The sequence below is a fragment of the Onthophagus taurus genome, chromosome 8 (assembly GCF_036711975.1).
Source record: "Onthophagus taurus isolate NC chromosome 8, IU_Otau_3.0, whole genome shotgun sequence".
NCBI classification, from domain to species: domain Eukaryota; kingdom Metazoa; phylum Arthropoda; class Insecta; order Coleoptera; family Scarabaeidae; genus Onthophagus; species Onthophagus taurus.
Window position 1 is genome coordinate 6,137,742 of NC_091973.1, and position 25,827 is coordinate 6,163,568.

General features: G+C 33.5%; 2 protein-coding genes across 6 annotated transcripts in view; one reads left to right on the forward strand and one right to left on the reverse strand.

Moving 5' to 3' along the window:
- The window catches only part of LOC111425221 (Rho GTPase-activating protein 190), a 27,133-nt gene extending 14,625 nt beyond the window's left edge, over positions 1-12,508 (forward strand). The window contains exons 9-21 of one of the 5 annotated variants that reach the window (XM_023059123.2): positions 34-220; positions 460-506; positions 3,437-3,562; positions 3,621-3,665; positions 3,764-3,894; positions 3,942-4,011; positions 4,066-4,203; positions 4,258-4,482; positions 4,543-4,817; positions 4,876-5,106; positions 5,158-5,296; positions 10,183-10,465; positions 10,524-12,508. In XM_023059123.2, coding sequence (XP_022914891.1) covers positions 34-220; positions 460-506; positions 3,437-3,562; positions 3,621-3,665; positions 3,764-3,894; positions 3,942-4,011; positions 4,066-4,203; positions 4,258-4,482; positions 4,543-4,817; positions 4,876-5,106; positions 5,158-5,296; positions 10,183-10,465; positions 10,524-10,722 — 2,096 coding nt within the window. In that variant the 3' untranslated portion in view covers positions 10,723-12,508. Of the gene's footprint in view, positions 1-33; positions 221-363; positions 507-3,436; positions 3,563-3,620; positions 3,666-3,763; positions 3,895-3,941; positions 4,204-4,257; positions 4,483-4,542; positions 4,818-4,875; positions 5,107-5,157; positions 5,297-10,182; positions 10,466-10,523 lie in introns of all 5 variants that reach the window. The other 4 variants (XM_023059121.2, XM_023059119.2, XM_023059122.2 and 1 more) reach the window with 4 other exon arrangements.
- On the reverse strand, positions 12,502-21,453 carry LOC111425222 (tyrosine-protein kinase Wsck). Its single transcript, XM_023059125.2, has 4 exons — positions 20,893-21,453; positions 20,312-20,835; positions 16,041-16,874; positions 12,502-13,279 (listed from the first exon to the last, which is right to left on the reverse strand). The coding sequence occupies exons 1-4, from the start codon at positions 21,203-21,205 to the stop codon at positions 12,779-12,781; spliced, it is 2,172 nt and encodes a 723-aa protein (XP_022914893.2). The 5' UTR covers positions 21,206-21,453; the 3' UTR covers positions 12,502-12,778.
- Positions 21,454-25,827: the final 4,374 nt, after the last annotated feature.

The following is a 25,827-nucleotide window of genomic DNA, read 5'->3' on the forward strand; positions in this document are numbered from 1 at the left end:
AAATATTTGTTTTTTTTACAAAACTTTTTTTAGCCGCATTTTTCACACCTTTCTTCAAGGAAGTTTGGGAGAAAAAGCCGGAAATAGAACAAGCATTCCATATGGAGGAGCCGGCCGGATTAGACGATAGCGGCGAAGGTACACTAGAACATCCAAGATCGCAAAGAGGCCATCCGTTACCTCCCCCAAGGCACGAAAGTTATCATTTAAAACTCGATGGGTAAGTCAAATAATTTTGAAATAAACCACTAGACGTAAAATACATATAAAAGGGTTGTGAAGAGTTTATGCGACCTTCTATTATACATTTCGAATCTTTTTCATTGGCTCAAAAAAAAGATGTAAAAAAATTTACAAATCTAGGAGTGGTAGTGAACATTACGAACAACTAACGGACCTAAACGGTCCCGACGAGAGCGACCATAGTGATAAATATTCTCAAATTTACATGTACGGCAGCGAAAACGGAGATATTATATCATCAAAGAAGAGACATAATTTGCAAGGTAAAAATATTATTTATCATCAACTTTATAAAAAATTAGTATTTATTAGTGGTGGAACGGATATCCGTTAAAAGTTAAAAGTGTCTTCTTTCCAATGAACCAACCCGTTTTGAATAATAACTTTTAGTTTTTGAGATCATGGATAATTTTCAAAATTCGCTATAAAATTAATTTCTTGAAGGATCCTTGTGGTAATATCACCAATTATTAATTAAAGTATTCTCTTTTTAATGCAAAAAACCGTTTTGCAAAATCACTTTTAGTTTTTGAGAAATAAATTTTTGAAATGATCGAGAATTTTGCAATTTTCGCCGATTAAGTTTTAAAAATTCGTATAAAATTCATTTCTTGGAATATGAGTATGAAAATTTCCCAAAGTGTTGATAAAAGTGTCTTCTTTCCAATGAACCAACCCGTTTTGAGAAATAACTTTTAGTTTTTGAGAAAACAATACTTGAAGTTTTGATAATTTGCAATTTTCATCGATAATTTTCAAAATTCGCTATAAAATTAATTTCTTGAAGGATCCTTGTGGTAATATTACCAATTATTAATTAAAGTATCCTCTTTTTAATACAACAAGCCGTTTTGGAAAATCGCTTTTAGTTTTTGAGAAATAAATTTTTGAAGTGATCGACAATTTTTTCGAATTTTGCAATTTTCGCCGATTAAGTTTTAAAAATTCGTATAAAATTCATTTCTTGGAATATGAGTATGAAAATTTCCTAAAGTGTTAATAAAAATGTCTTCTTTTCAATGAACCAACCCGTTTTGAAGAATAACTTTTAGTTTTTGAGAAAACAATATTTTAAGTTTTGATCAAATTTTCGATGTTACAATTTTCATCGATAATTTTCAAAATTCGCTATAAAATTAATTTCTTGAAGGATCCTTGTGGAAATATCACCAATTATTAATTAAAGTATACTCTTTTTAATGCAAAAAGCCGTTTTGAAAAATCGCTTTTAGTTTTTGAGAAATAAATTTTTGAAGTGATCGACAATTTTTTCGAATTTTGCAATTTTCGCCGATTAAGTTTTAAAAATTCGTATAAAATTCATTTCTTGGAATATGAGTATGAAAATTTCCTAAAGTGTTAATAAAAATGTCTTCTTTTCAATGAACCAATCCGTTTTGAAGAATAACTTTTAGTTTTTGAGAAAACAATATTTGAAGTTTTGATAATTTGCAATTTTCATCGATAATTTTCAAAATTCGCTCTAAAATTAATTTCTTGAAGGATCCTTGTGGAAATATCACCAATTATTAATTAAAGTATACTCTTTTTAATGCAAAAAGCCGTTTTGAAAAATCGCTTTTAGTTTTTGAGAAATAAATTTTTGAAGTGATCGACAATTTTTTCGAATTTTGCAATTTTCGCCGATTAAGTTTTAAAAATTCGTATAAAATTCATTTCTTGGAATATGAGTATGAAAATTTCCTAAAGTGTTAATAAAAATGTCTTCTTTTCAATGAACCAATCCGTTTTGAAGAATAACTTTTAGTTTTTGAGAAAACAATATTTGAAGTTTTGATAATTTGCAATTTTCATCGATAATTTTCAAAATTCGCTCTAAAATTAATTTCTTGAAGGATCCTTGTGGAAATATCACCAATTATTAATTAAAGTATCCTCTTTCTAATGCAAAAAGCCGTTTTGAAAAATCGCTTTTAGTTTTTGAGAAATAAATTTTTGAAATGATCGACAATTTTTTCGAATTTTTCAATTTTCGCCGATTAAGTTTTAAAAATTCGTATAAAATTCATTTCTTGGAATATGAGTATGAAAATTTCCTAAAGTGTTAACAAAAGTGTGCTCTTTCCAATGAACCAACCCGTTTTGAAAAATAACTTTTAGTTTTTGAGAAAACAATATTTGAAGTTTTGATAATTTGCAATTTTCATCGATAATTTTCAAAATTCGCTATAAAATTAATTTCTTGAAGGATCCTTGTGGAAATATCACCAATTATTAATTAAAGTATCCTCTTTTTAATGCAACAAGCCGTTTTAAAAAATCACTTTTAGTTTTTAAGAAATAAATTTTTGAAATGATCAAGAATTTTTTCGAATTTTGCATTTTTCGCCGATTAAGATTTAAAAATTCGTATTAAATTCATTTCTTGGAATATGAGTATGAAAATTTCCCAAAGTGTTGATAAAAGTGTCTTCTTTCCAATGAACCAACCCGTTTTGAAAAATAACTTTTAGTTTTTGAGAAAACAATATTTGAAGTTTTGATAATTTGCAATTTTCATCGATAATTTTCAAAATTCGCTATAAAATTAATTTCTTGAAGGATCCTTGTGGAAATATCATCAATTATTAATTAAAGTATCCTCTATTTAATGCAAAAAGCCGTTTTGAAAAATCGCTTTTAGTTTTTGAGAAATAAATTTTTGAAATGATCGACAACTTTTTCGAATTTTGCAATTTTCGCCTATTAAGTCTTAAAAATTCGTATAAATCACTATCCGTTCCATCACTAGTATTTATGGTAATAGTTTTCAAATTAAATGAAATATATAAGGTGTCCCAGCGATATTAATTTATTATTCAGAACGTTTAAGCAACATCATGGAGTATGTTTTGGTGCCGAGGACGGCTTCCTTTCGAAATTTGGAAGTACCATAACTTCATTTTTTTAAATGGCAACCCCCATATTTTATTACTTAGTCGACTTCTGCGTTTCATTTCACATCTTTTATACCCTATATGTCCTATTTCTAACATTAATGTTTTGGGATATAATTAGGGATTTTTGGATTTTTACACCCAGGAAGTATCCTAAGAACTCCCGTATCTATTTTACTATTATACTTAAATCTAAATTTTTATTTTTGCAAGAACCCCATAAACGTTTAATGAACGATCTCGCTGAGACACCCTGTATATTGTAATTTCTGGTTGTGAACTAACCAATTTAATAGGTTTTCACGTTTACCCACCACCAACAACGCCTCCAGAACCAGCTCCTCCAGATCATCTGATAAACTCCCGGCAAAAACGTGCTCAAATTTTATCGGCATCTCAAACTAGTTTAGATGAAATAACTTGTAAGTATTTATCGTTGGTTTCGCGCGATCATATTTAAAATAATGAAACGTTTAATAGCTGACATTAGCGGATCAAGAGAATCGTTAGCTACGCATGATTCAGGTGATGGTTGAATGGCACTAACTGTTTATATTTATTTCTTTATTTAACACAGAATTTAGTGATTTTTTAAGATTAATATGTTAATGATATTTTTTTAGACGGAGATGTGGAACCTCTTATACAAATGCCAAGCGGTTGGAATAATTATGGGCAGCACGCTTTTACAACCGGAAGAAGACACGTAACTCCACCCAAAACCAGGCCAAAAGGAGTGTCCCAAACGTTAAAAGTAAGGGAAGATATAAAAAAAGATTTTTTTTGATAAAAACTTTGTAGCAACCGGGAAAATTAAACCTTAAAAATTACTCAATGGTGACGGAAGCCATTGCCCGAATGAATATTAGCGGTAAGGATAGTCGTAATTTCGGAAATGCACCTTTGGCAACACCGGAAGTTGTAGATTTGGGGTCCGAGTATGCGCAGGTTAAGGATATGGTGCAGAATAAGTACGCGCAAGATGATTACACTTACGCTCTCGTACAAGACGCCGTGAGTGGTAAGAGTAAACTGCGGCAGCGACGAGAAAAGGGACAACCATGTAAATATACCCTACAAATATGAAGAATTTATTAATTTATTTCATTGTTAAAAGCGTATTCGGATACAGATAGCGAATGGAGTAGCTTAGAGAGGAGACAACGAGCAAGCGAGGTCTATTCCAAGGTAAACCGAAAGGCAGCGACGCATAAGAGGCCCCGCAAAAAACGGACCACCCCTATACCAGTTCAACCACCCCGTGTACCACAATTAGGTAGTTTCACTTTACCCGCGGCTCACACCACCCAAAACACAGAATTAGATACAGATAAAGCTAATGGTAATTATCATCCATCACAATAATTTTTTGATTTTCTTTGTTTATAATGTTTTTATTTAGTGCCAAGCGAGTCTAACTCGGAATCTTCAGAAGGTAGCGATGAACAATTTGTCCCAACGGATCGGCGACGTTTTGTTGCCAACAGTTCATATAGTCTCAAAAAACGTCCGATTCCGGTTGTGGTACCGTTACCTCCTGAATTACATAACACGCTCAGCATTCAATTAAATTCCCCGGAATTGTTCTCTGGAAAACCAAACTCTTTTCCGGGAATGATTCACGACGATGAATCAAGTTTGGATGTTTCATCGCCGAGGGACAACAACTCGCCAATGGTTCAAATTAAAATATAACAATTAAAATTTCATTCGTGACGTAATAATTGTTTTCCAGTTTGGGGTTTTACCGAAACAAAAAGATTCCGATCGAGAAAAGTTACTGAGAAAGCGAGAAAAGCAAAAAATTAAGGATGACTCAAAGTTGGAGAAGCGCCGATTGAAAGAGGAGAAATTACGGAAAGTTGCCGAAAATAAAGATAAAGATCGCGATAAGAAAAAGCACCAAAAATTAAAACAAAAGTCGGCCTCGACTAGTGGTATTCCTAAAATAGCTGATTTTATACAGGTAAATTTAAAATTTAAAACTTAAGTTGAGTCAAATAATTATTTTTTTTAGTCCGACAAAAACTACGTTCCATTATTCTTAGAAAAATGTGTCAGATTTATTGAAAATGAAGGTTTAGACTCTGAAGGAATTTATCGAGTACCTGGAAATAGAGCGCATGTTGATTTACTCTTCCAAAAGTTTGAAGAAGGTAAAAACTGATACACTGTTGGAAATAATTCACGAGCACACCCTATATAATTTGAACGCGTGAAGATAAATCCATAATATTCGCGGAGCGTAAAGGTTTACTGTAGACGAATTTATTTAGCGAGTTTCGAGTTTTTAATTTAATTATTTAGTTATTAATATTTCTTTATTTATGCAAAAAAGTGCATGCACTCTTACACCTGTCAAAACACATATTACATATTATATACAGGGTGATTCTCAACCTATACACATAAACTTGGGGATTTATTCCTCATGACAAATAATGACTAATAGGTGAAAAAAATTGTAGCAAAAGTTTTTTAGTTTCCTAGATATCCGTGAAATTTACTTTCAATGAAGAATACATAAAACACTTAAAAACACAGTGACTTCAAAAATAAAAATCCAGAGGATTGAGGTTGGGTAAATTATCATGCAAAAATTGTAAATAATGACCCCCAGTTAATTGATTATCCAGAATGAAAGGGCCAATTCATTCCAAGAATGGAGTAATATACAGGGTGTCTCAGCGAGACCGGTCATTAGACGTTTTTGGGGTTCTAGCCAAACAAACAATTTGAGAATGCAGACTTAAGTATTATCAATTACGTTCTCTTCATCTAAAATATTTTCAGATTTCTAGCACTTCCGGTTATACCGGAAGTCGCCATCTACTCTATTTTTTTAAATGGAACACCCTGTATATTTTTACATATTTGGATTTGTCTGTTTTGAAGGTTTATAAATAACTTTACTTTTTGCAATTTGAACCAGCAATTCTCGAGTTATTCGAATTTTTCTAGAAAAATTTGCTCCAGTGGACAATTTTTGAGATATCAATTTAGGATTCAGAATATGCTTAAACAACATGATGGAGTATGTTTTGGTACCGAGAACGGCTGTCTAGATCGTTTGGTCACTTTAATATGATACGTTAACTTTTCGAAATTTGGAAGCACCATAACTTCATTTTTTTAAATGGCACCCCCCATATTTTATTACTTAGTCGTCTTCGGCGTCTCATTTTACATCTTTTATATTCCATATGTCCTATGCCTAACATTAATAGTTTGAGAAATAATTAGGGTTTTTTGAAAAATGCTCATATCATATGGATATTAACCTAGTGTGCCATTGAAGTTTGGTGCAGTTCTCGGCACCAAAACATACTCCATCATGTTGCTTAAGCATGTTCTCAATCCTAAATTGATATCCCAAAAATTGAGTGTTTTCTGATTTTTTGAACAAATGTCTGCTGGAGCAGATTTTTCTAGAAAAATTCGAATAACTCGAGAACGACCGAATCAAATTGCAAAAAGTAAAGTTATTTATAAAACTTGATAACAGACAAATCCAAATGTGTAAAAATATACAGGGTGTTCCATTTAAAAAAATAAAGTTGGTGGCGACTTCCGGTATAACCGGAAGTGCAAGAAATCTGAAAATATTTTAGACGAAGAGATCGTAATTGATAATACTTAAGTCTGAATTCTCAAATTTTTATTTTCGCCAGAACCCCAGAAACGTCTAATGACCGGTCTCGCTGAGACACCCTGTATACGAATATTCGCCAAATTGTGGATTGTGATACCCCATGTTGCTCTACAAGTATCCTAGTACTTAGGCCAGGCTACTCTTCGACGACATTCAAAATCTCTTTTTCGACATTAACAATGTGTAAAGGTCTACCTGTTTCCCATTTTGCCCAAGCCTCGTCGAATATGTGTGTCGCTTGAAATTGCAATTCGTAGTTTCAAGTAATTTCTATGTAATCTTAATTTGAAAGTTAATTTCAAGGATATGTTGGAAATTAAAAAATACATATGCATATAGGTTGAGAATCACCCTGTATAGTAATTAAAACTACTCAAAATTTACATATCGTCAATAAAACGCGTTTTTGCCTTAATTCCAGCGGAAGGTAACTCTGGGTTCTTGACAGTCTGAAAAAGTTTCTTTCTCTCCCTCGTGTATTGTGAGAATGAATATTAGAATGTTCTCTGACCAAATTACGGTTCTCCATAACGTACAAATACATCGCAATATACAGGGTGTCAGATAAAAAACGCCACAATCTGTAACTCTGTCATTTACTATGACTCATACTACAAATAAACTTTTTCCAACGCCATCTTCAATTTCAAGCGATTATCAACTTTTGATTTTCAAATTGCTCGATATGTTTTTCTTCACATTATTGGATACAGATTTTTTTTCTGACCATACACTAATATTAATTGTAATTTTAGCAGAGAGAAGCAATTAAAACATTTTTCGAACATTGTCTTAGTCTCTTCTGTAATACTGTAATGTGCCATGGAAAAAAATAACGCGCAAAACTGGTAACAGTCATTAAATGATATGTCAATGCCTGAAGCAGTTGTAAATGATTATTTTGCCCATGGCACACTACAGTATAACACAAGTGACTTTACAATTACAATTAATGTTGATGTATTGTACATTAATGGATTCAGAAAAGAAATCTCTATTCAATAACGTGAAGAAAAACATACCAATTTGATAATCAAAAATGGCAAAAATGGCTTGAAATTGAAGATGGCGCTGGAAAAAATGTATTTGTAGCATGAATCAAACCATTTCATTTGATATCTCGCTCATGAAAATCGAAATGTAAATGACAGAGTTACAGCTTGGGGCGTTTTTTATCTGACACTCTGAAAGCGATGGCACAGTAAGAATAGACAAAAAAAGTAGGGCGGCAATCATCCCTGTAAGCTATACCTGCCAGACCACGCACGTTGTATTTTAAACATTTTTTCACTCCCGGGATCGGCACCCCATGCAAGGATTGAATAGCTAAGTAATGAGTGAACAAATGCATAGTAGCGTTTTTGGCCACACTTAGCGAAACACCAGCAGCAAGTCTACGCAGTAAATAAATATTTTTACTTATTTTAGACTCCATACAATTAAAATATGATGGTGATATATGTTTCAAAAAATTTTACCATGTTAGGATTATAAACTACAAGCCTACGCAAACTCAAGGAAAGTTGGACAGTTTTATCGTCATTCAGACACAGCTCATTGGCTACACACCAATCATGCGTCCTCGACAGCTTCTCTTTACTTACGTAATAGAGAAAATCGTTAAAATAAATAAGGAATAAAATCGGGCCAAGTATCGAACCCTGTGTGACTCCCCTAGTTACACTCACAGAACTAGATGTTAGTTCACCTGTTTTTACAATTTGGGATCTACGCAACAAATATGAGTGTAGCAAATTTATAATTATATGATCCATATTATATTTAGTTTCTAATTTCTGCAAGAGAATACGATGAGAGACACTTTCGAAAGCGCGCGACAAAAAAACATATTTTGACCCTCCAGGTATTCTGCAATCCTAGTATAAATAATCTTTTCATACACTTTCGAAAACACCGGCAGGATGCTTATGAGGCGGTAGTTTTTGATATCCTTTTTATTGCCATTTTTGAAAACTGGAACTACCAATGCACTCTTTAGCAAGCAGGGACTAAGAACGGAACGAAAACGAGAACGAAATTAACCGAATAATTTATAAGAACGAAAACGGAAACGAAAACGAAATTTTTATTTTTCGTTCATGATTGAAAACGAAATAAATAATTTCGGTTACCGGTTTTAACCGGTTTAATGACACAATCTCTATATATATATTTTTACTATAAAATAAATATGTTAACAATTTTTTTCTCTTATTTTTAATAATAATAATAACTTTATTTACAAATAACCAAAAATTAACCATGACACAACATTTTTAAATAAGTAAAAGTTAATTGAAATAAAGCAAGATCAGAGAGAAAAGAAACAAATATTATTATTTAAAATATGAAGCAAAAAAATCTGTCACTGGCATACCATTAAACTGCATAGCAGTTTGTGCGTGGTTTTCAAGTAACTAAATTTAATGGGAATAAATGAAAGAAACTAAAACAGATTCGTGTCTCTTCAATACAGAAACGGTCCCAAACAATTCATTCTAAATTTTATTTTTAATATTTATAAAAAGCAAAAATGCCATCACCACTTAAAATGCAGTTGATTGAAATTTTTAACATTTAAGTTTTTAAAAGCATAAATTTTATGTTAGTTATTTTTGCCAGCTATGATTAAAATTATGACAAGTGACTTATTTGTCAAATATAAAAAAAAATTAAAAAAAGCATGTTGGCATACTTTTATTAGAAAAATAGTAAAAAACCGGTTTTAACCGTTATTTCATTTCGGTTCATGAAAACGATATTTTTTGGGTGTGAACGAAAACGAAATTTTTCGTTTTCGTTCTGATCGGAAACGAACAAAATACTTTTCGTTTTTAGTCCCTGTTAGCAAGTCCGGAAATGTGCCTTCCTTCAAAGAACAATTTATAAGTTTGGGTAATGGAGAGACATATAGGTTGATAGTTCTCTTTATAACGCTGACAGACAGGATTCAGAGTCATTCTAAGGTTAGGCATAACCGGAATTCAAGATTCTCTTCCTTTTGTATTTGTCAAGCGAGAACCCCAAGATATATGTTTTGCATTAAAGTCTCCTCCAAGTATAAATTCGTTGTCAAGATGTAGTCGAATTTCCTGATAATCTTTTCTTTTGAGATTATGTCTCGGTGGTATCTACGTTGCTCCTACAGATATTAAGCCATTAGCAGTTTGAACTTTTACCACTGTAGTTTCCTCACGCGGGATACTCTCGCTATTAATGTATTCCCTCCCAGCAGAGTTGCACCGCTCTCCATGTGAGGATAAATTACACTACTTAAGTACTACTTCCATACCAAATTTCATTGCGCTAGATACACGCGTTCAGATTATACAGGGTGTGCTAACAGTCTAATTAAGAATCAAATCAAAATTAATTTTTAATATTAAATAGATGCGAATGTGGAAATTCAAGATTTGGATATTCCCGTAAACGCGGTCGCAACAGCTCTAAAAGATTTCGTATCAAAACGATTACCTCCGCTTTTCGAAGAGGATGTTATGGTGGAGTTAGAAGATATAGCGGGGACGCGTTTAAAGCCGATGGCGACGCAAACAGGCAATTTGGAGGTGAAAACAGATCGTAGTTGCCGATTATTAGCTCTTAGAAAAATGCTCGATAAACTTCCTGCTATTAACTTTGAAGTATTGAAGTTTATATTTCAACATTTTGTTAAGTAAGTTAAATCAAATTCTTTTTATTAATTTTTATTTTTGATTTAAAAAATGATACAGAGTGGCAGAAAATTCAAAATTAAACAGTATGGATAGTAAAAATTTAGCTATATGCTGGTGGCCAACGCTGCTACCGATTGAGTTCAGTGATATGGGTAGGTTTGAGCAGATGCGACCATACCTAGAAGACATAGTTCAAACGATGATCGACCAGTACCCGTTCCTGTTCTGCGGCAAAGAAGCGTTCGTGATGGTGTAATAATAATAATATCGCCGCCAAAATGCACCACATCAACAATAAGTTGTTGTCAGCGCACAAGAGCTCTGTCGAAAAGAAAAAAATACGGGGATCTCCCGACGCGAGGCGTCCGGTGTACGAAATAATACTTGTGATAAACGAACGTGGGCCGGCTCGTGGGTTAATTAAAAAAAAAAAAGTGGGCGCCTCGCGGTGGGCCCCCGCAATCTGGCGCACAAGTGATCGATTTGTATTTTTCATACGTGAATCTCACCGTAGTCTTTATAAAAAAAAATGAAAGAAGATAGGAATTAAATTCAACTTTGCATTGAATGTTTTAATATTGAAATCGCGTGAGTATGTGAGTATGAGTAACGCGTATATATACATATACGGCGTCTTGAGTACGTTTCGATGTGGATAAAGTAATACTTCTGATAATTCCGTTGTGGTCAATGTCTTCTTTAGCGTAGTAAATGTCGGATCCGTTCATAAATTTGTTGCCCTCCCGAAATATCAACGAGATAACTGTGGCACTTGGCTACCAAAGTCCATAAATTATTAAAAAAAAAAATATTTAAAACAAAATAGAAAAAAAATTGTTCCTTTCATTAGGCGACTGGTTCTTATTTTTTTGGTGTAAAAAAAATTGGAAGAAAAAAATTGTATTGTAGTATTTTAATAATCGATGGGAAATTAAAAAAAAAAAAAGATTAATTTTGTTTTAAGAACGGTTGGAAATTCGTCGTATTACCATTTTTAGGATGCACTAAATAAATCCTTCGATATTTCCAACCCTTATTAAAACAAATTTAACGTAATTGAGATTTTTTATAGCGCGAGCCGTTCTGACAGGGCTTCTAATTGTTCCGCGGCAAACCGTTTGCAAGCAAAAAAGAAAAATTGTCCGGCACGAGGTCAATGTTCATAGTGATATAAGTCTGAAATGTGATTTGTGTAGACGGTCTGCTATTTTCTAGTCTGGGTGTCTGCACTCGACTCGATTCATTTCAATTAATTAAAAAAAAAAAAATAACAGAAGTGATATATTTTTATTTTAGTAATTTATCGATATATATATCGTTTGTTTTCATATTTTCCAAGAGTGTACTTTATTCATATATCATCTTTATCATATATCAAGGGCTGTTCATTTATATTCTTTAATTCTTTTAGCACATCTCAAAAAAGTATTTGGTAAGATTTTATTTTATTGAAAAAGAGTATAAATCAACTTGTCTTTGTATATCAACGATCTGAAATAGTGTTGTGCAATGTTTTGTTTCTGTTTTTTGAATTTCTTTGTATTGGATACCTTAGGAATTGATCTGTCAAATAAAAAATAGAAACAAAAAAGAAGAAAACATGGAATTGGCCGTTTGGCGGTTACACCGATAATAGTTTTTAAGCTTTTACTTGCTTGACGGCTTGTGGGTCTTGGTTTTGTTGTACATACCACGCGGGACGACAACAAATATGTCCCGCATCCCCAACAAAAACGCAAAATTCCATTCAATTCCGATAACACCCATTCGCATCTAATAGCAAAGAACTTTCCACTGAGACCCACGAATTGTAAACATGTGTTTCTTAGGCTATAAATAATTTACATGTAACATATGTGGATATATAGTAGAATATGTTTTTTCTTTTCATATTTTTTTGGGGGATAACGTCCCATTTATGATGATGGTTAACTCTTATCTGGAAGAGTTAAACACTCTGTTTTTTGTAACGAAAGATTTGTAACAATATTTATCAACTGCCTAATAATAACTGTATGCTAGAAAAAAACTCGTCTTTTAATAACCCCTTTTATTATCATTTTAATAACATACACAATAACATTTGCGATATTCTCAATCGCTAAGTAAAAAAAAAAAAGGTAAAAATTAATTTTAGGGATACTAAAATAGTTATTTGTATTAAAGTTGGCGGAATGTATGTTTTGGACGGAAGTGATTTCATTTTAAAAGATGTTCGATAAGAATTTTTTTAAAAATTTTTAGGAGCACCTCGTAATTAATAAAGTCCTTTATCAAAAACAACTATTTTGTATCGCGTCGCTAAACTAAATTTACATCATTGGAGGATTCAATTCCAGTTCAAAATTAAATAGTTCGTAGACATGACTTCCATCTGAACATAAAGAAAACGCAAGAAAAACCGTTGGATCTCCCAAAAACTGCTCGATAGACTCCTCCAATGCGTTAACATACGGCCTTTCATCACTACTTAATTGCCAACAATTCAAAAGCGTTTGATAAAATTCAGTGTCCATACAACCTAGTCTCGGTAAAGTGTGTCCTCTTAAAACTTTTTCAGCTACTTCCGTATTCGTGAGTGAACCATATGGAGTTGCCCCCAAAGAACATATCTCCCATATTAAACAAGCCATAGACCAAATGTCGCTTTTAACTGAGTATTTGTCACCATTTAATACCTCTCTAGCAGTCCATCTTGTACAATTCACGGTTCTTCCATCTTTGTAATAAGTCGCTAAACCAAAACCTGATATCTTTGGAATTGTTCGGTTTATCATAACGATATGCCTTGCGCAAAGTTGTTTATGAATTATCTATAAAAATAATATTTGTTAATATTTTAAATTAAGAAATAATACAAGAAGGCAGATGAATAAGTATATGGAAATAACAGAAAAATGATGTAAACTACGATTATCAAGATCTGCTTGAAATTTATGCAAGAAATAATCTCGGCCGATATTTAGGGCGGCCGACGTCTTCGAAGTCGGCCGAGATTATTTCTTTTCTCGAACAATATTTGAGGCGGCCAAGATTATTTCTTCCAAGAGGCTGCAGCTTGATATCGTGCTGATACAAAACAAGATAGTTCTAAGTATTGTTCGTAATATTTGGGGCGGCTGACGTCTTCGAAGTCGGCCGAGATTATTTCTTATCACGAACAATATTTAACTACTATTATCAAAATCTGCTTGAAATTTATGCAAGAAATAATCTCGGCCGACATCTTCGAAGTCGGCCGCCCCAATTATTCTTCGTGAAAGGAAATAATCTCGGCCGACATCGAAGACGTCGGCCGCTCTAAGTATTGTTCGTAATATTTGAGGCGGCCGACGTCTTCGAAGTCGGCCGAGATTATTTCTTATCACGAATAATATTTAGGGCGGCTGACGTCTTCGAAGTCGGCCGAGATTATTTCTTACCACGAACAATATTTAGGGCGGCCGACGTCTTCGAAGTCGGCCGAGATTATTTCTTTTCTCGAACAATATTTGAGGCGGCCGAGATTATTTCTTCCAAGAGGCTGCAGCTTGATATCGTGCTGATACAAAACAAGATGGTTCTAAGTATTGTTCGTAATATTTGGGGCGGCTGACGTCTTCGAAGTCGGCCGAGATTATTTCTTATCACGAACAATATTTAACTACGATTATCAAAATCTGCTTGAAATTTATGCAAGAAATAATCTCGGCCGACATCTTCGAAGTCGGCCGCCCCAATTATTCTTCGTGAAAGGAAATAATCTCGGCCGACTTCGAAGACGTCGGCCGCTCTAAGTATTGTTCGTAATATTTGAGGCGGCCGACGTCTTCGAAGTCGGCCGAGATTATTTCTTATCACGAATAATATTTAGGGCGGCTGACGTCTTCGAAGTCGGCCGAGATTATTTCTTACCACGAACAATATTTAGGGCGGCCGACGTCTTCGAAGTCGGCCGAGATTATTTCTTTTCTCGAACAATATTTGAGGCGGCCGAGATTATTTCTTCCAAGAGGCTGCAGCTTGATATCGTGCTGATACAAAACAAGATGGTTCTAAGTATTGTTCGTAATATTTGGGGCGGCTGACGTCTTCGAAGTCGGCCGAGATTATTTCTTATCACGAACAATATTTAACTACGATTATCAAAATCTGCTTGAAATTTATGCAAGAAATAATCTCGGCCGACATCTTCGAAGTCGGCCGCCCCAATTATTCTTCGTGAAAGGAAATAATCTCGGCCGACTTCGAAGACGTCGGCCGCTCTAAGTATTGTTCGTAATATTTGAGGCGGCCGACGTCTTCGAAGTCGGCCGAGATTATTTCTTATCACGAACAATATTTGAGGCGGCCGAGATTATTTCTTATCACGAACAATATTTAGGGCGGCCGACTTCGAAGACGTCGGCCGAGATTATTTCTTATCACGAACAATATTTAACTACGATTATCAAAATCTGCTTGAAATTTATGCAAGAAATAATCTCGGCCGACTTAGAAGATGTCGGCCGCCCCAATTATTCTTCGTGAAAGGAAATAATCTCGGCCGACTTCGAAGACGTCGGCCGCTCTAAGTATTGTTCGTAATATTTGAGGCGGCCGACGTCTTCGAAGTCGGCCGAGATTATTTCTTATCACGAACAATATTTGAGGCGGCCGAGATTATTTCTTATCACGAACAATATTTAGGGCGGCCGACTTCGAAGACGTCGGCCGAGATTATTTCTTATCACGAACAATATTTAGGGCGGCCGACTTCGAAGACGTCGGCCGAGATTATTTCTTATCACGAACAATATTTAACTACGATTATCAAAATCTGCTTGAAATTTATGCAAGAAATAATCTCGGCCGACTTAGAAGATGTCGGCCGCCCCAATTATTCTTCGTGAAAGGAAATAATCTCGGCCGACTTCGAAGACGTCGGCCGCTCTAAGTATTGTTCGTAATATTTGGGGCGGCCGACTTCGAAGACGGCCGAGATTATTTCTTATCACGAACAATATTTGAGGCGGCCGAGATTATTTCTTCCAAGAGACTGCAGCTTGATATCGTGTTGATACAAAACAAGATAGTTCTAAGTATTGTTCGTAATATTTGGGGCGGCCGACGTCTTCGAAGTCGGCCGAGATTATTTCTTTTCTCGAACAATATTTGAGGCGGCCGAGATTATTTCTTCCAAGAGGCTGCAGCTTGATATCGTGCTGATACAAAACAAGATAGTTCTAAGTATTGTTCGTAATATTTGGGGCGGCCGCGTCTTCGAAGTCGGCCGAGATTATTTCTTATCACGAACAATATTTAGGGCGGCCGACGTCTTCGAAGTCGGCCGAGATTATTTCTTATCACAAACAATATTTGAGACGGCCGACGTCTACGAAGTCGGCCGAGATTATTTCTTCCAAGAGGCTGCAGTTTGATACCGTGTTGATACAAAACAAGATAATTTCTATAGATAACTGGCATTTTGATTTGGATCTATTCATCATTCTAGAGTAATTGGGGGCTAATTTTGCATAGATGAGATAGAGATGTAGAAAAGCAAGTAGTGCTAAGGAATAATAGATTAATAACAAATTTATTTCATATACTTACATTTTGTGCATGCAAAAAATGTAATCCTTTAGTAATACTATGACAAATATTTAAAGCCACCGATTCTTCTAAATTAGTATAAGATTGATCTCTTCGTACACGAGACATTAAAAGAAATTCTTTTAAAGTGAGCTCATTATATTCCATAGTAACGGAAATGCTATCTAAATTTTCGCAAGTTCCGATAAAATGCAATATATTTTTATGTTCTCCCACTCTAATGAGTATCCCCAAATTCTTTAACATCTCCGCCTTTTCTTTTTGCGTCAACGTTTTATCTGCAATACTATAAACGACAACATCCCTATATCTCATATCCTTTTCCAAAGTTGCTTTGTAAACGTAGCCAAATTTTCCTTGACCCAAAATTTTGGTGTAATCAATTTTTAATGATTGGTGGGGAATCATCCAAACTTGTTTACGTAATTCTTCGTAATGATTTACATAATCGGGGTGTTCTTCTGCAACATAACCGTGATTTTCAACGTTTATCACTTGACTACGCACTCGTAATTCTTGTATTTCATTCGAGTGTCTTCGATAATCGTTCACTAATCGTCGCTTAATCACTACAAAAATGATTAAGGCGATCACAAGCGCTAAGCAAACAAGAAATATTAACACGATGAGTAACTCGTTGGAAATGAAACCCCTATCTTCATCGCCGATATATTTCGTTTCAACTGATAACGAACTGAAAGCTGACGTTTCAACCTCATCTTTTTTACTCTTAATACCCAATAAAATATCATAAGATGTTGATGGAGATAAAGGGGCGTTGTAATATTCACCGTAAACGTTTCCATCTCCGATCATAAACGTTTCATTTAGTTGCTAAATTTAATTAAAAAGTTATTTTAAAGTAAAATTAATTTTATATTTCCTCCGCCCAGAAATAAGTGTCTGATATCGATTTTTTTTCAAAAATTAAGAAAAGGGCTAAGTTTTTCACTGCCATTAAAAAGTTTTGTAGTTTTTCCCACAGTATAAGTTTTTAATCCAAAATACTATTACCTATCATTTGGGAATTTAATAAGAAATCTTGGAATCTTTTCAAAATTGGTTTAGCGCATATTTTTGTTTATCTGTAAAACGTTACTGTGAACCTATCGGACTTAAATAGTTGCGTTCCGGTGGAAATAGTTTTCCTACTACCCAATACTACGTCGTTAATTCAGCCAATGGACCAGGGAGTTATTGCAAATTTTAAGACACATTATCTTTGTCGTACATTTCAATAACTTATTGACAAAACTTAATAAAAATTTTGAAAAAAATATAACATCCTGGATGCCATAGGCAATATCGACGTGGCTTGGCAAGAATTAATTAAGAAGTGCATGAATGGAGTGTGGAAGAAGAGGTATCCCAAGATTATAAACGAGAAGAGCCTATTATTGGTCAAATTGTCAATCTAGTCGAAACAGCAGGACTAGGAGGTGTAGATGAGCAGGATATTGAGGAGCTACTGCAGGTTTCTGCTGAAGGCCTTACAGGAACTGGCAGAACAAGGAATTGAAGAAGGCGAAAACGATTTTCTTAAAAAAAGTTTAGACACGATAACCGAAGTAGCAGATCAAATTGTGGCGAATGACCCAAATTTTGACAGGAGTGCAAAAGCAAGAAGAGGAGTTTTGGATGCGATGATGATCTTCATCACAAATATAAACCTTATATATATTTGTGTTACATAAAATGCAAATTACTAGTATTATAGTTTAAAATGAAAGTAAAATTTGTTTATTTTTGGTCGCATATTCCAGTTTCCCTATTTACTATGTGTTAAAATGACCTCATATAACGCTGTTTCGTTTAGCGCTCCTATCTTCAGGAACGCATCTACCGCACTAAGCGAGATCTTACTGTGTTACTAAAAATTTCGGTTAACACACTATTGCTGCGAATTTGTTAGCTAAATGTTTTCGTTTTTAGTAACAATTACAAAATGTTGTTTAAGTTACACTGTATTTTGTTAGTTATTATTAGTGGTGGAACCATTTTTTAAAATCCTGTCAATAGCAACCTCATTGTAATAATCCCAATACGATATATAAAATCTCTTGTTGCATTTTCGTCCAGTTTTCTTCTCTTCGCTTGTAATTCATCATCATATTCATTATTAACAGAACTGTCGCTGTTATCACTTTCGATTATGAATTAAAGTATCCTCTTTTTAATGCAAAAAGCCGTTTTGAAAAATCACTTTCAGGTCTTGAGAAATAAATTTTTGAAATAATCGATTTTGCTATTTTCGCCGATTAAGTTTTAAAAATTCGTATAAAATCCAGTTCTTGGAATATGAGTATGAAAATTTCCCAAAGTGTTAATAAGAGTGTCCTCTTTCCAATGAACCAACAGGTTTTGAGAAATAACTTTTAGTTTTTGAGAAAACAATGTTTGAAGTTTTGATAATTTGCAATTTTCATCGATAATTTTCAAAATTCGCTATAAAATTAATTTCTTGAAGGATCCTTGTGGAAATATCACCAATTATTAATTAAAGTGTGCTCTTTTTAATGCAACAAGCCATTTTGAAAAATCACTTTTAGTTTTTGAGAAATAAATTTTTGAAATGATCGACAATTTTTTCAAATTTTGGAATTTTCGCCGATTAAGTTTTAAAAATTTGTATATAATCAATTTCTTGGAATATGAGTATGAAAATTTCCCAAAGTGTTAATAAGAGTGTCCTCTTTCCAATGAAGCAACAGGTTTTGAGAAATAACTTTTAGTTTTTGAGAAAACAATGTTTGAAGTTTTGATAATTTGCAATTTTCATCGATAATTTTCAAAATTCGCTATAAAATTAATTTCTTGAAGGATCCTTGTGGAAATATCACCAATTATTAATTCAAGTATCCTCTTTTTAATGCAACAAGCCGTTTTGAAAAATAGCTTTTAGTTTTTGAGAAATAAATTTTTGAAATGATCGACAATTTTTTCAAATTTTGGAATTTTCGCCGATTAAGTTTTAAAAATTCGTATATAATCCATTTCTTGGAATATGAGTATGAAAATTTCCCAAAGTGTTAATAAGAGTGTCCTCTTTCCAATGAACCAACAGGTTTTGAGAAATAACTTTTAGTTTTTGAGAAAACAATATTTGAAGTTTTGATAATTTGCAATTTTCATCGATAACTTTCAAAATTCGCTATAAAATTCATTTCTTGAAGGATCCTTGTGGAAATATCACCAATTATTAATTCAAGTATCCTCTTTTTAATGCAACAACCCGTTTTGAAAAATCGGTTATAGTTTTTGAGAAATAAATATTTGAAATGATCGACAATTTTTTCGAATTTTGCAATTTTCGCCGATTAAGTTTTAAAAATTCGTATATAATCAATTTCTTGGAATATGAGTATGAAAATGTCCCAAAGTGTTAATAAGAGTGTCCTCTTTCCAATGAACCAACAGGTTTTGAAAAATTACTTTTAGTTTTTGAGAAAACAATATTGAAGTTTTGAGGGATCCTTTCCTCTTTTGTTAGTTGCTTCGTTAGTTAAATCACCATCAAAAAAGTTCATTTTGTATCTTGGATATAAATAAGTTGACATATCTTATCAGCTTTCTCATTAATTTCACTTTTATTCAAATATCGCAATAATGTGGGTATCACTTCAGAAATTATAACCATAATGGCCGGATAGATATGCCAGATAACCGGATATCCGGCCGAAGGGGATGCCGAACTATCCGTTCTATGACTAGTTATTATTATTACGTGTTTTCACATAAAGTTACAATAAACGTTTCTTTAGAGGTAGTATTTCTAGTTTTTCTAAACAGAAAATGTCCACTTATGACTAATATTTTAGTTGCTCACTGCTAAGTAAATTTGTGGTAATTAACAAAAACATATTTTAAACAAATAGTCAAAAATGTGTATGTCAAAAAACAAATAGATTTTGCTAAGTTAGTCTTCCTGAGTGATAGTACTTAGGATGGCAAAAAGATAAACATTTTTCGCATTTTCTTGAAACTTCTAAATATGCAGATATGACTGTTATGCTAAATATGGCATCACATCAAACTTTGGTTTTGTATGCTATGTCAAAAATAACGTTTTTATGCATCTACCGAACTAAACGAGGCTTTACTGTATAGCGCATTACCTTGTATTTAGAAAAAGAAAACGGAGGCTTTGAAAAAATTCACGTTGGTATAGAACTTAGAAATTCAAAGTCCAGTAAACTGGACTAGGTTTTTTTTAGGAGAATTGAACCAATTGATATTGGACACTTATTTCTGGACAGAGGTATTTATCTCACCTCAGGTAAAAACTCAGCTGTAACATAATAAGTTAAACTGCTATTAAGAGCTTGAGTTACAGTCATTAAATAGCGTGTATCAACCGTTTGTAATGAACTCCGATTGGAAACAATAATCAAATACGAAGAAATCGGGCCGTTATCGTTCCTCACCGGTTTAATTTTAATCTTCATAAAATTTTTTTCCCGGAATAAGATTTCTGGGGTCTCCGGGTTATGACTTGGGAATCCAATTTTTGTCTCAACTATTTGATAAGCAGCTATTCCTGGGCCTTGGTGATTTTTAGCCCACACTGAGACATTGTAATGTGTGGCAGGGTGCAAGCTACTTAAGTCATTGTTAAAAGTATCGTTCGAAAAGTTCCAACTCAAATCTCTCGGGGGGACCGATGCATATGTTTGAATAACTTTTGCACTTACTGTGTAACTATACAAAGTTTTTGCTGCATCTGGAGGGGTCCAAGAAATATGTAGTTGAGATTCTGTTACATTTGATATCATTAAATTCGTTGGGGGTCCCAAAACTAATATATTTTATAACAAATTAATTATTTTAGATTTTATTGTGTTAATATTCTTACCTTTAAATCCTGTGAAATAAACGTTTCGAATTTGATTTTTAATTTCACAATTGGGACAAAATTCTTCACAATGAGTTTCATTCTTAATTTCGCCAATGAAATGAGAACAGGCGCAATTATTTAGCACCCTAAATAACGCGTAAGGATAATATTCTTTGTAACAATTCTCCACGCAATCTTGTTCTGAGTAAATTTCTGTAGAAATTTTTAATTTAATGGTGTAGTTGTCTTCGTAGCAGCCTAAAAATTCTTTTTGCGAAAAATCACCAAGTTGAAAAAGTAAGCAAAATAATATAAGAATTGATGCACTCATTGTTGAACCTATTCGTTAGAGGTTCTTGTAGAGAACTGAATAAAAGTGGCGATTACTCAGTTAGCTACACGTGAAACGCCCAACATTTCTTATAGGTGAGTGTTAAAGCTTTATCACCTTTTTATAGCTCATACGCGAAATTCCAATTGATTAGATTTCGAAAAAAAGGTCACATATTTTTATATATTTTGAGGCTTTAAATCGGACTTTTAAAAAAAACTTGTTTACTAACAGGTGGAGAAGGTAAAAATGAAGAACATTTGAATGACGTTTTTAAGTTTTAATATAAATTAAAAGATGGCAGTAATAAATTTTTAAATAAATCTAAATTTATTTCTCCAATTATAAGTATGACTCCATATTCATATTTAGTTCCAAAAATTAAATTCAAATACACCTATTTAAATCGAATTTATCATTTTGATAAGAAAATATCTTAGTGCGGGTACATTTCTAAAGATGGCGTTGTTCAATGAAAATTTTAATTACCCCAAATCATTGAGGTCTTACACTTAAGTAGTCACAAAAGTCTTCGTACAGGTGAAAAAACAACAAATTATAAATTTTGCTATAATATAAAACAGTTAATCACGTTTTATGGATAAAATAAAGCATTATTCCGGAATTACAATTATTATACAAACATTATTTACAATTATATTTTAAATTTATTATATTCTCATATTCTCCGAAACTCTTGCTGAACTCTCATACATATAATACCGTATTTTCTCGAATGTAATCCGCACCTTTTTTACAAATTTTATGTGCTCTAAAATCAAATGCGGATTACAATCGGGTGCGGATTAGATTCGCAGTCGTATAGTTGTAATTTGAAAAACAGTAAAATAAAATCACATCATAACAATAAGACTTATTAAGGGTTTTAGAACGATATTTACATTTTTATGTGTCATTTTCTTCCCATACTACGTCATCTTCGGATTATACAAAACTTCTTAAATGATGTTATAATATTGTTTTCAGGGATCGTTTTCCATGTCGCCTACACTCACTGAACAAGTTCAGAAGCTCCTTTAATTGCTCCCGGTTTTGTTAATTCTCGAGTTTGTTAATATACATATACATACACAGGTTGTAGTATGGATGTTATTCCACCAGGTATTATTATTATGACAAGAAGTCTAAACCAAGGGCAATCAGTCTATGATTAATTAATATCCTCATTTAATAATCTTCCTGGTCTAAGACTCCATACTTGTCTTAATCATCAGCTTTTCCATTATCCGTCCTTTTTGTTGTGCCCTAACTAGGACGTCATTCAGGAAGTCTTTCAGATTTCAGAATGGTTTTTCTCAATATTAATAATGTCGGCAATTTTGCCCTATCACTTGTTACTTATCACTAGCATCAATGTTATGCGCAATTTTTCGGAACCACTCGTTTATAAAGAAATTTCCCACACACCTCTTGTTTCCAGTGTGTAATTGGGTGGCATATCCAGATATACTACCATTTCATTGACATTTACAGTTTGAGACAAATTGAAATTTTCTTGAAAATCATTAGGAGCTTTTGGGAAATTGTAGTTCTGCGCCTCAACCATAACACCATTCGGTATAAATCCGACAGTCCAACCTTAGCTAGTATTAAAAATTTTTTAGTTCCTTCTTTCGTTTTCTTGAGAGAACTAGAAAACTGCCTCGTCAATTTCATGAAATTCTCTTCTTTGGCCCGGTAAATTTTTTGCACGATGCCTCACAGTCTGCAATAGCTACCTTGTCTTTCCGCAACAGCCGCAACGTTACTCTCATTAACAGCAAAAATTGTAGCAGCTTTTCGATTTCCTTAACGCTAACTTAATAACAACTCTTTAAACTTTGCTGTATAGAAGAACCTTTTAGATTTTTGCTACTTTTTTTAATAAGTACGCTATTATATGTATAATTATTAATAATTAAGCACACACCACGTTCGAGCTACTACGAGGGCAGCATATGAACAGAATTCGTGCTAGGCAATACTATTTTTTTTTTTTAATTATATTTATTTTCAAAATTTTTCTGGCTTGGTAAATTTGAAGTCTAGTCTAAAAAAAAGTCGTCGTAAGCAAGGTTTCTTTAGATGCATCAGCGTCAGTCAACAGAAAAAATATATATTTATGGTTAACAACAAGCATCGTATCGTTTTGGTGTTGTCGAATTGCTCAAAGAAAGATGCGGATTACATTCGCAAACTAAATTTTTTTACCACTATGCATTTTTAAAATCGGGGTGCGGATTAGATTCGAGTGCGGATAAGATTCGAGAAAATACGGTAATTACAATTTACTTCATATCCTTCAACAAATAACTAATTGACATTCGGTAAAGGGTTGTTATCCGAAAGAAATAGCGATGTGAGACTGTGGTTTTCTGTTATTTTTAAATTGCTTTTATTAGCAAGTGCAACTATTCGGTCTGTAATTGGTGTCAATTTACATTTCTCATAAAGAAGTTGATTCGATGTTATAACCCATCGATGGGTTATAAAGTGGATTTGTAGGGCTTCTTAGTTTTGTTATGCATCTTAAACACGTTCTCTCGGCAACTTCAAGATTTCGTCTGGCTTGATTTCCTACGTCGCTCAAAAATGATGCTCCACAATCCAAAATCGGTCTGCAGATTTCACAAATCGGACCGAAAAAACGGGTTTTTTGACTAGCCACCCATTTTTGGAAAAATCAAATTTTGTTTGTTGTTCTGGGTTGTTCTAGTTGTTCTTGTTATTGTTCTAGAAAATCAAAATTATGGGATACATCATTACGAAGTTATAAATAAAAATAGGTTTGGCTGCCAAAATGTCTAGTTGATTGCTGTGACCATACTTATTATACCTAAAGCAATCTGGCACAGCTATTATTTTCACTAGAACATCTTTATAAAGGACACTTTACTCTTTGAAAATTAAAATTTTTGACGTTTCAGTCAGTAATTCTTGCGTCAGTGGTTTTAAATTACACAATAAGGATTAAAACACATAGAACAATCTAAAATACCTCAAACTTTGCTGCTTCAAATTGTTCTAGGTGCGTTTTACGTTTAAACTAGGGAACAAAACGTTTTTCTGGTTACACGGACATTAATTAAATACAGCAAAATGTAGACCTAACAAGAAAAATAATAAATCAACAAATGAATAATCCAACTATTCGATCAGCAAAGAAAAATACACTATTTGTATTACACATTATGTATTAAAAACTAAATATCTCTGTGTCCCACTCACACAGATATATTTATATACCCTGCTCAAAAAAATTAAGGGAATACTTTTCGAAATCTGTAACTTTTTAAATAATAGTTCTAGACAAATCAAATTTGGTTTACTTCAACGGCATATATTTAACTAAAGAAAATTACTAAAACAATGTCACAACTCTAAGTTACAAAAATGTAAATTAATAACACAAAACAAAGTGGAAAAAATATCAAGTATGCTTTGAATTGATTAGAATCGGTTTCGGAAGACTGGCCAACATGTTAGAAGAGCTGGACAAGGTCGAAATCGAAAAACTATTCAAAATCAAGACCGATTTCTTGTCCTTTCCTATCTTCATACGCGTACTGCCACAGCACGAGACCTCCTAATTTCTGATCAAACTGTTAGAAACAGATTAAAAGAAGCGAATTTGAAACCTAGAAGATCTGTCCGCGAACCACGCCTTACGCAGCATCAGAAAGCAGCGCGAATGAGGTTCGCTCTGGATCACAGAGATTGGCAATTTCGAGTACGTGTATATAGACGTCCTGGTGAACGCTACGCAGCCGCTACTATACAGGAAGTGGATAGATTTGGTCGGGGATCTGTTATGGTTTGGACTGGAATCAGTATACACGACAGAACTGATCTAGTTGTTGTTCCTGGTAGACTAAATGGCATGAATTACATCAAAAATATCATGGAGGACCATGTGGTGCCTGCTTCATATGGGGTCGGTCAAAATCTCATCCTAATGCAGGACAATGCAAAGCCACATAGGCATCACCAGAAACTTTTTGCAAGAACGTGGAATTCAGGTCATGGAATGGCCGGCGTTAAGTCCTGACCTGAATCCTATTGAACACGTGTAGGATCAGCTTGACCTAATCCTAATCCACCACTAACCATACAAGAATTGACACAAGCCCTGAGGAATAGGAAAGGATGCCCCAAGAATCTTTTCGCAGACTAGTGCAAACTAGTGAGGATATACGGTATTAAACCTCACCAATCCACAGAAAACCCGACTGTCATCGATACTATGAGATATTGCGTTATTAATTTACATTTTTAAGTGTAACTTAGAAGTAACTAAAAGTTGTAACATTGTTTTTCAATTTTCATACAGGTATCTCAGCGAGACCGGTCATTAGACTTTTCTGAGGTTCTGCCAAAAAAAAAAAAAAAAATTTTAAATAAAGAATTTAGATTAAGTAAAGTTAAGTTAAAGATTTAGTTAAGTATTATCAATTGCGTTTTCTTCGACTAAAATATTTTAAGATTTCTAACACTTCCGGTTATCAATTCAAGACATGCTTAAGCAACATGATGGAGTATATTTTGGTGCCGAGAATGGCTGTCTAGATCATTTGGTCACTTTAGTTAAGTACAAATTTTGAAGTACCATAACTTCTTTTTTT

What these genes read in the sequence shown, in the direction of transcription:
- LOC111425222 (XM_023059125.2), bottom strand. Translation starts at nt 21,205, where the DNA reads ATGAGTGCATCAATTCTTATATTATTTTGCTTACTTTTTCAACTTGGT. An exon ending in CAGCTGAGTTTTTACCTGAG is followed by an intron (nt 16,875 to 20,311) that starts GTGAGATAAATA and finishes AATTAAATTTAG; the next exon opens with CAACTAAATGAAACGTTTAT. An exon ending in ATTTTTTGCATGCACAAAAT is followed by an intron (nt 13,280 to 16,040) that starts GTAAGTATATGA and finishes TTATTTTTATAG; the next exon opens with ATAATTCATAAACAACTTTG.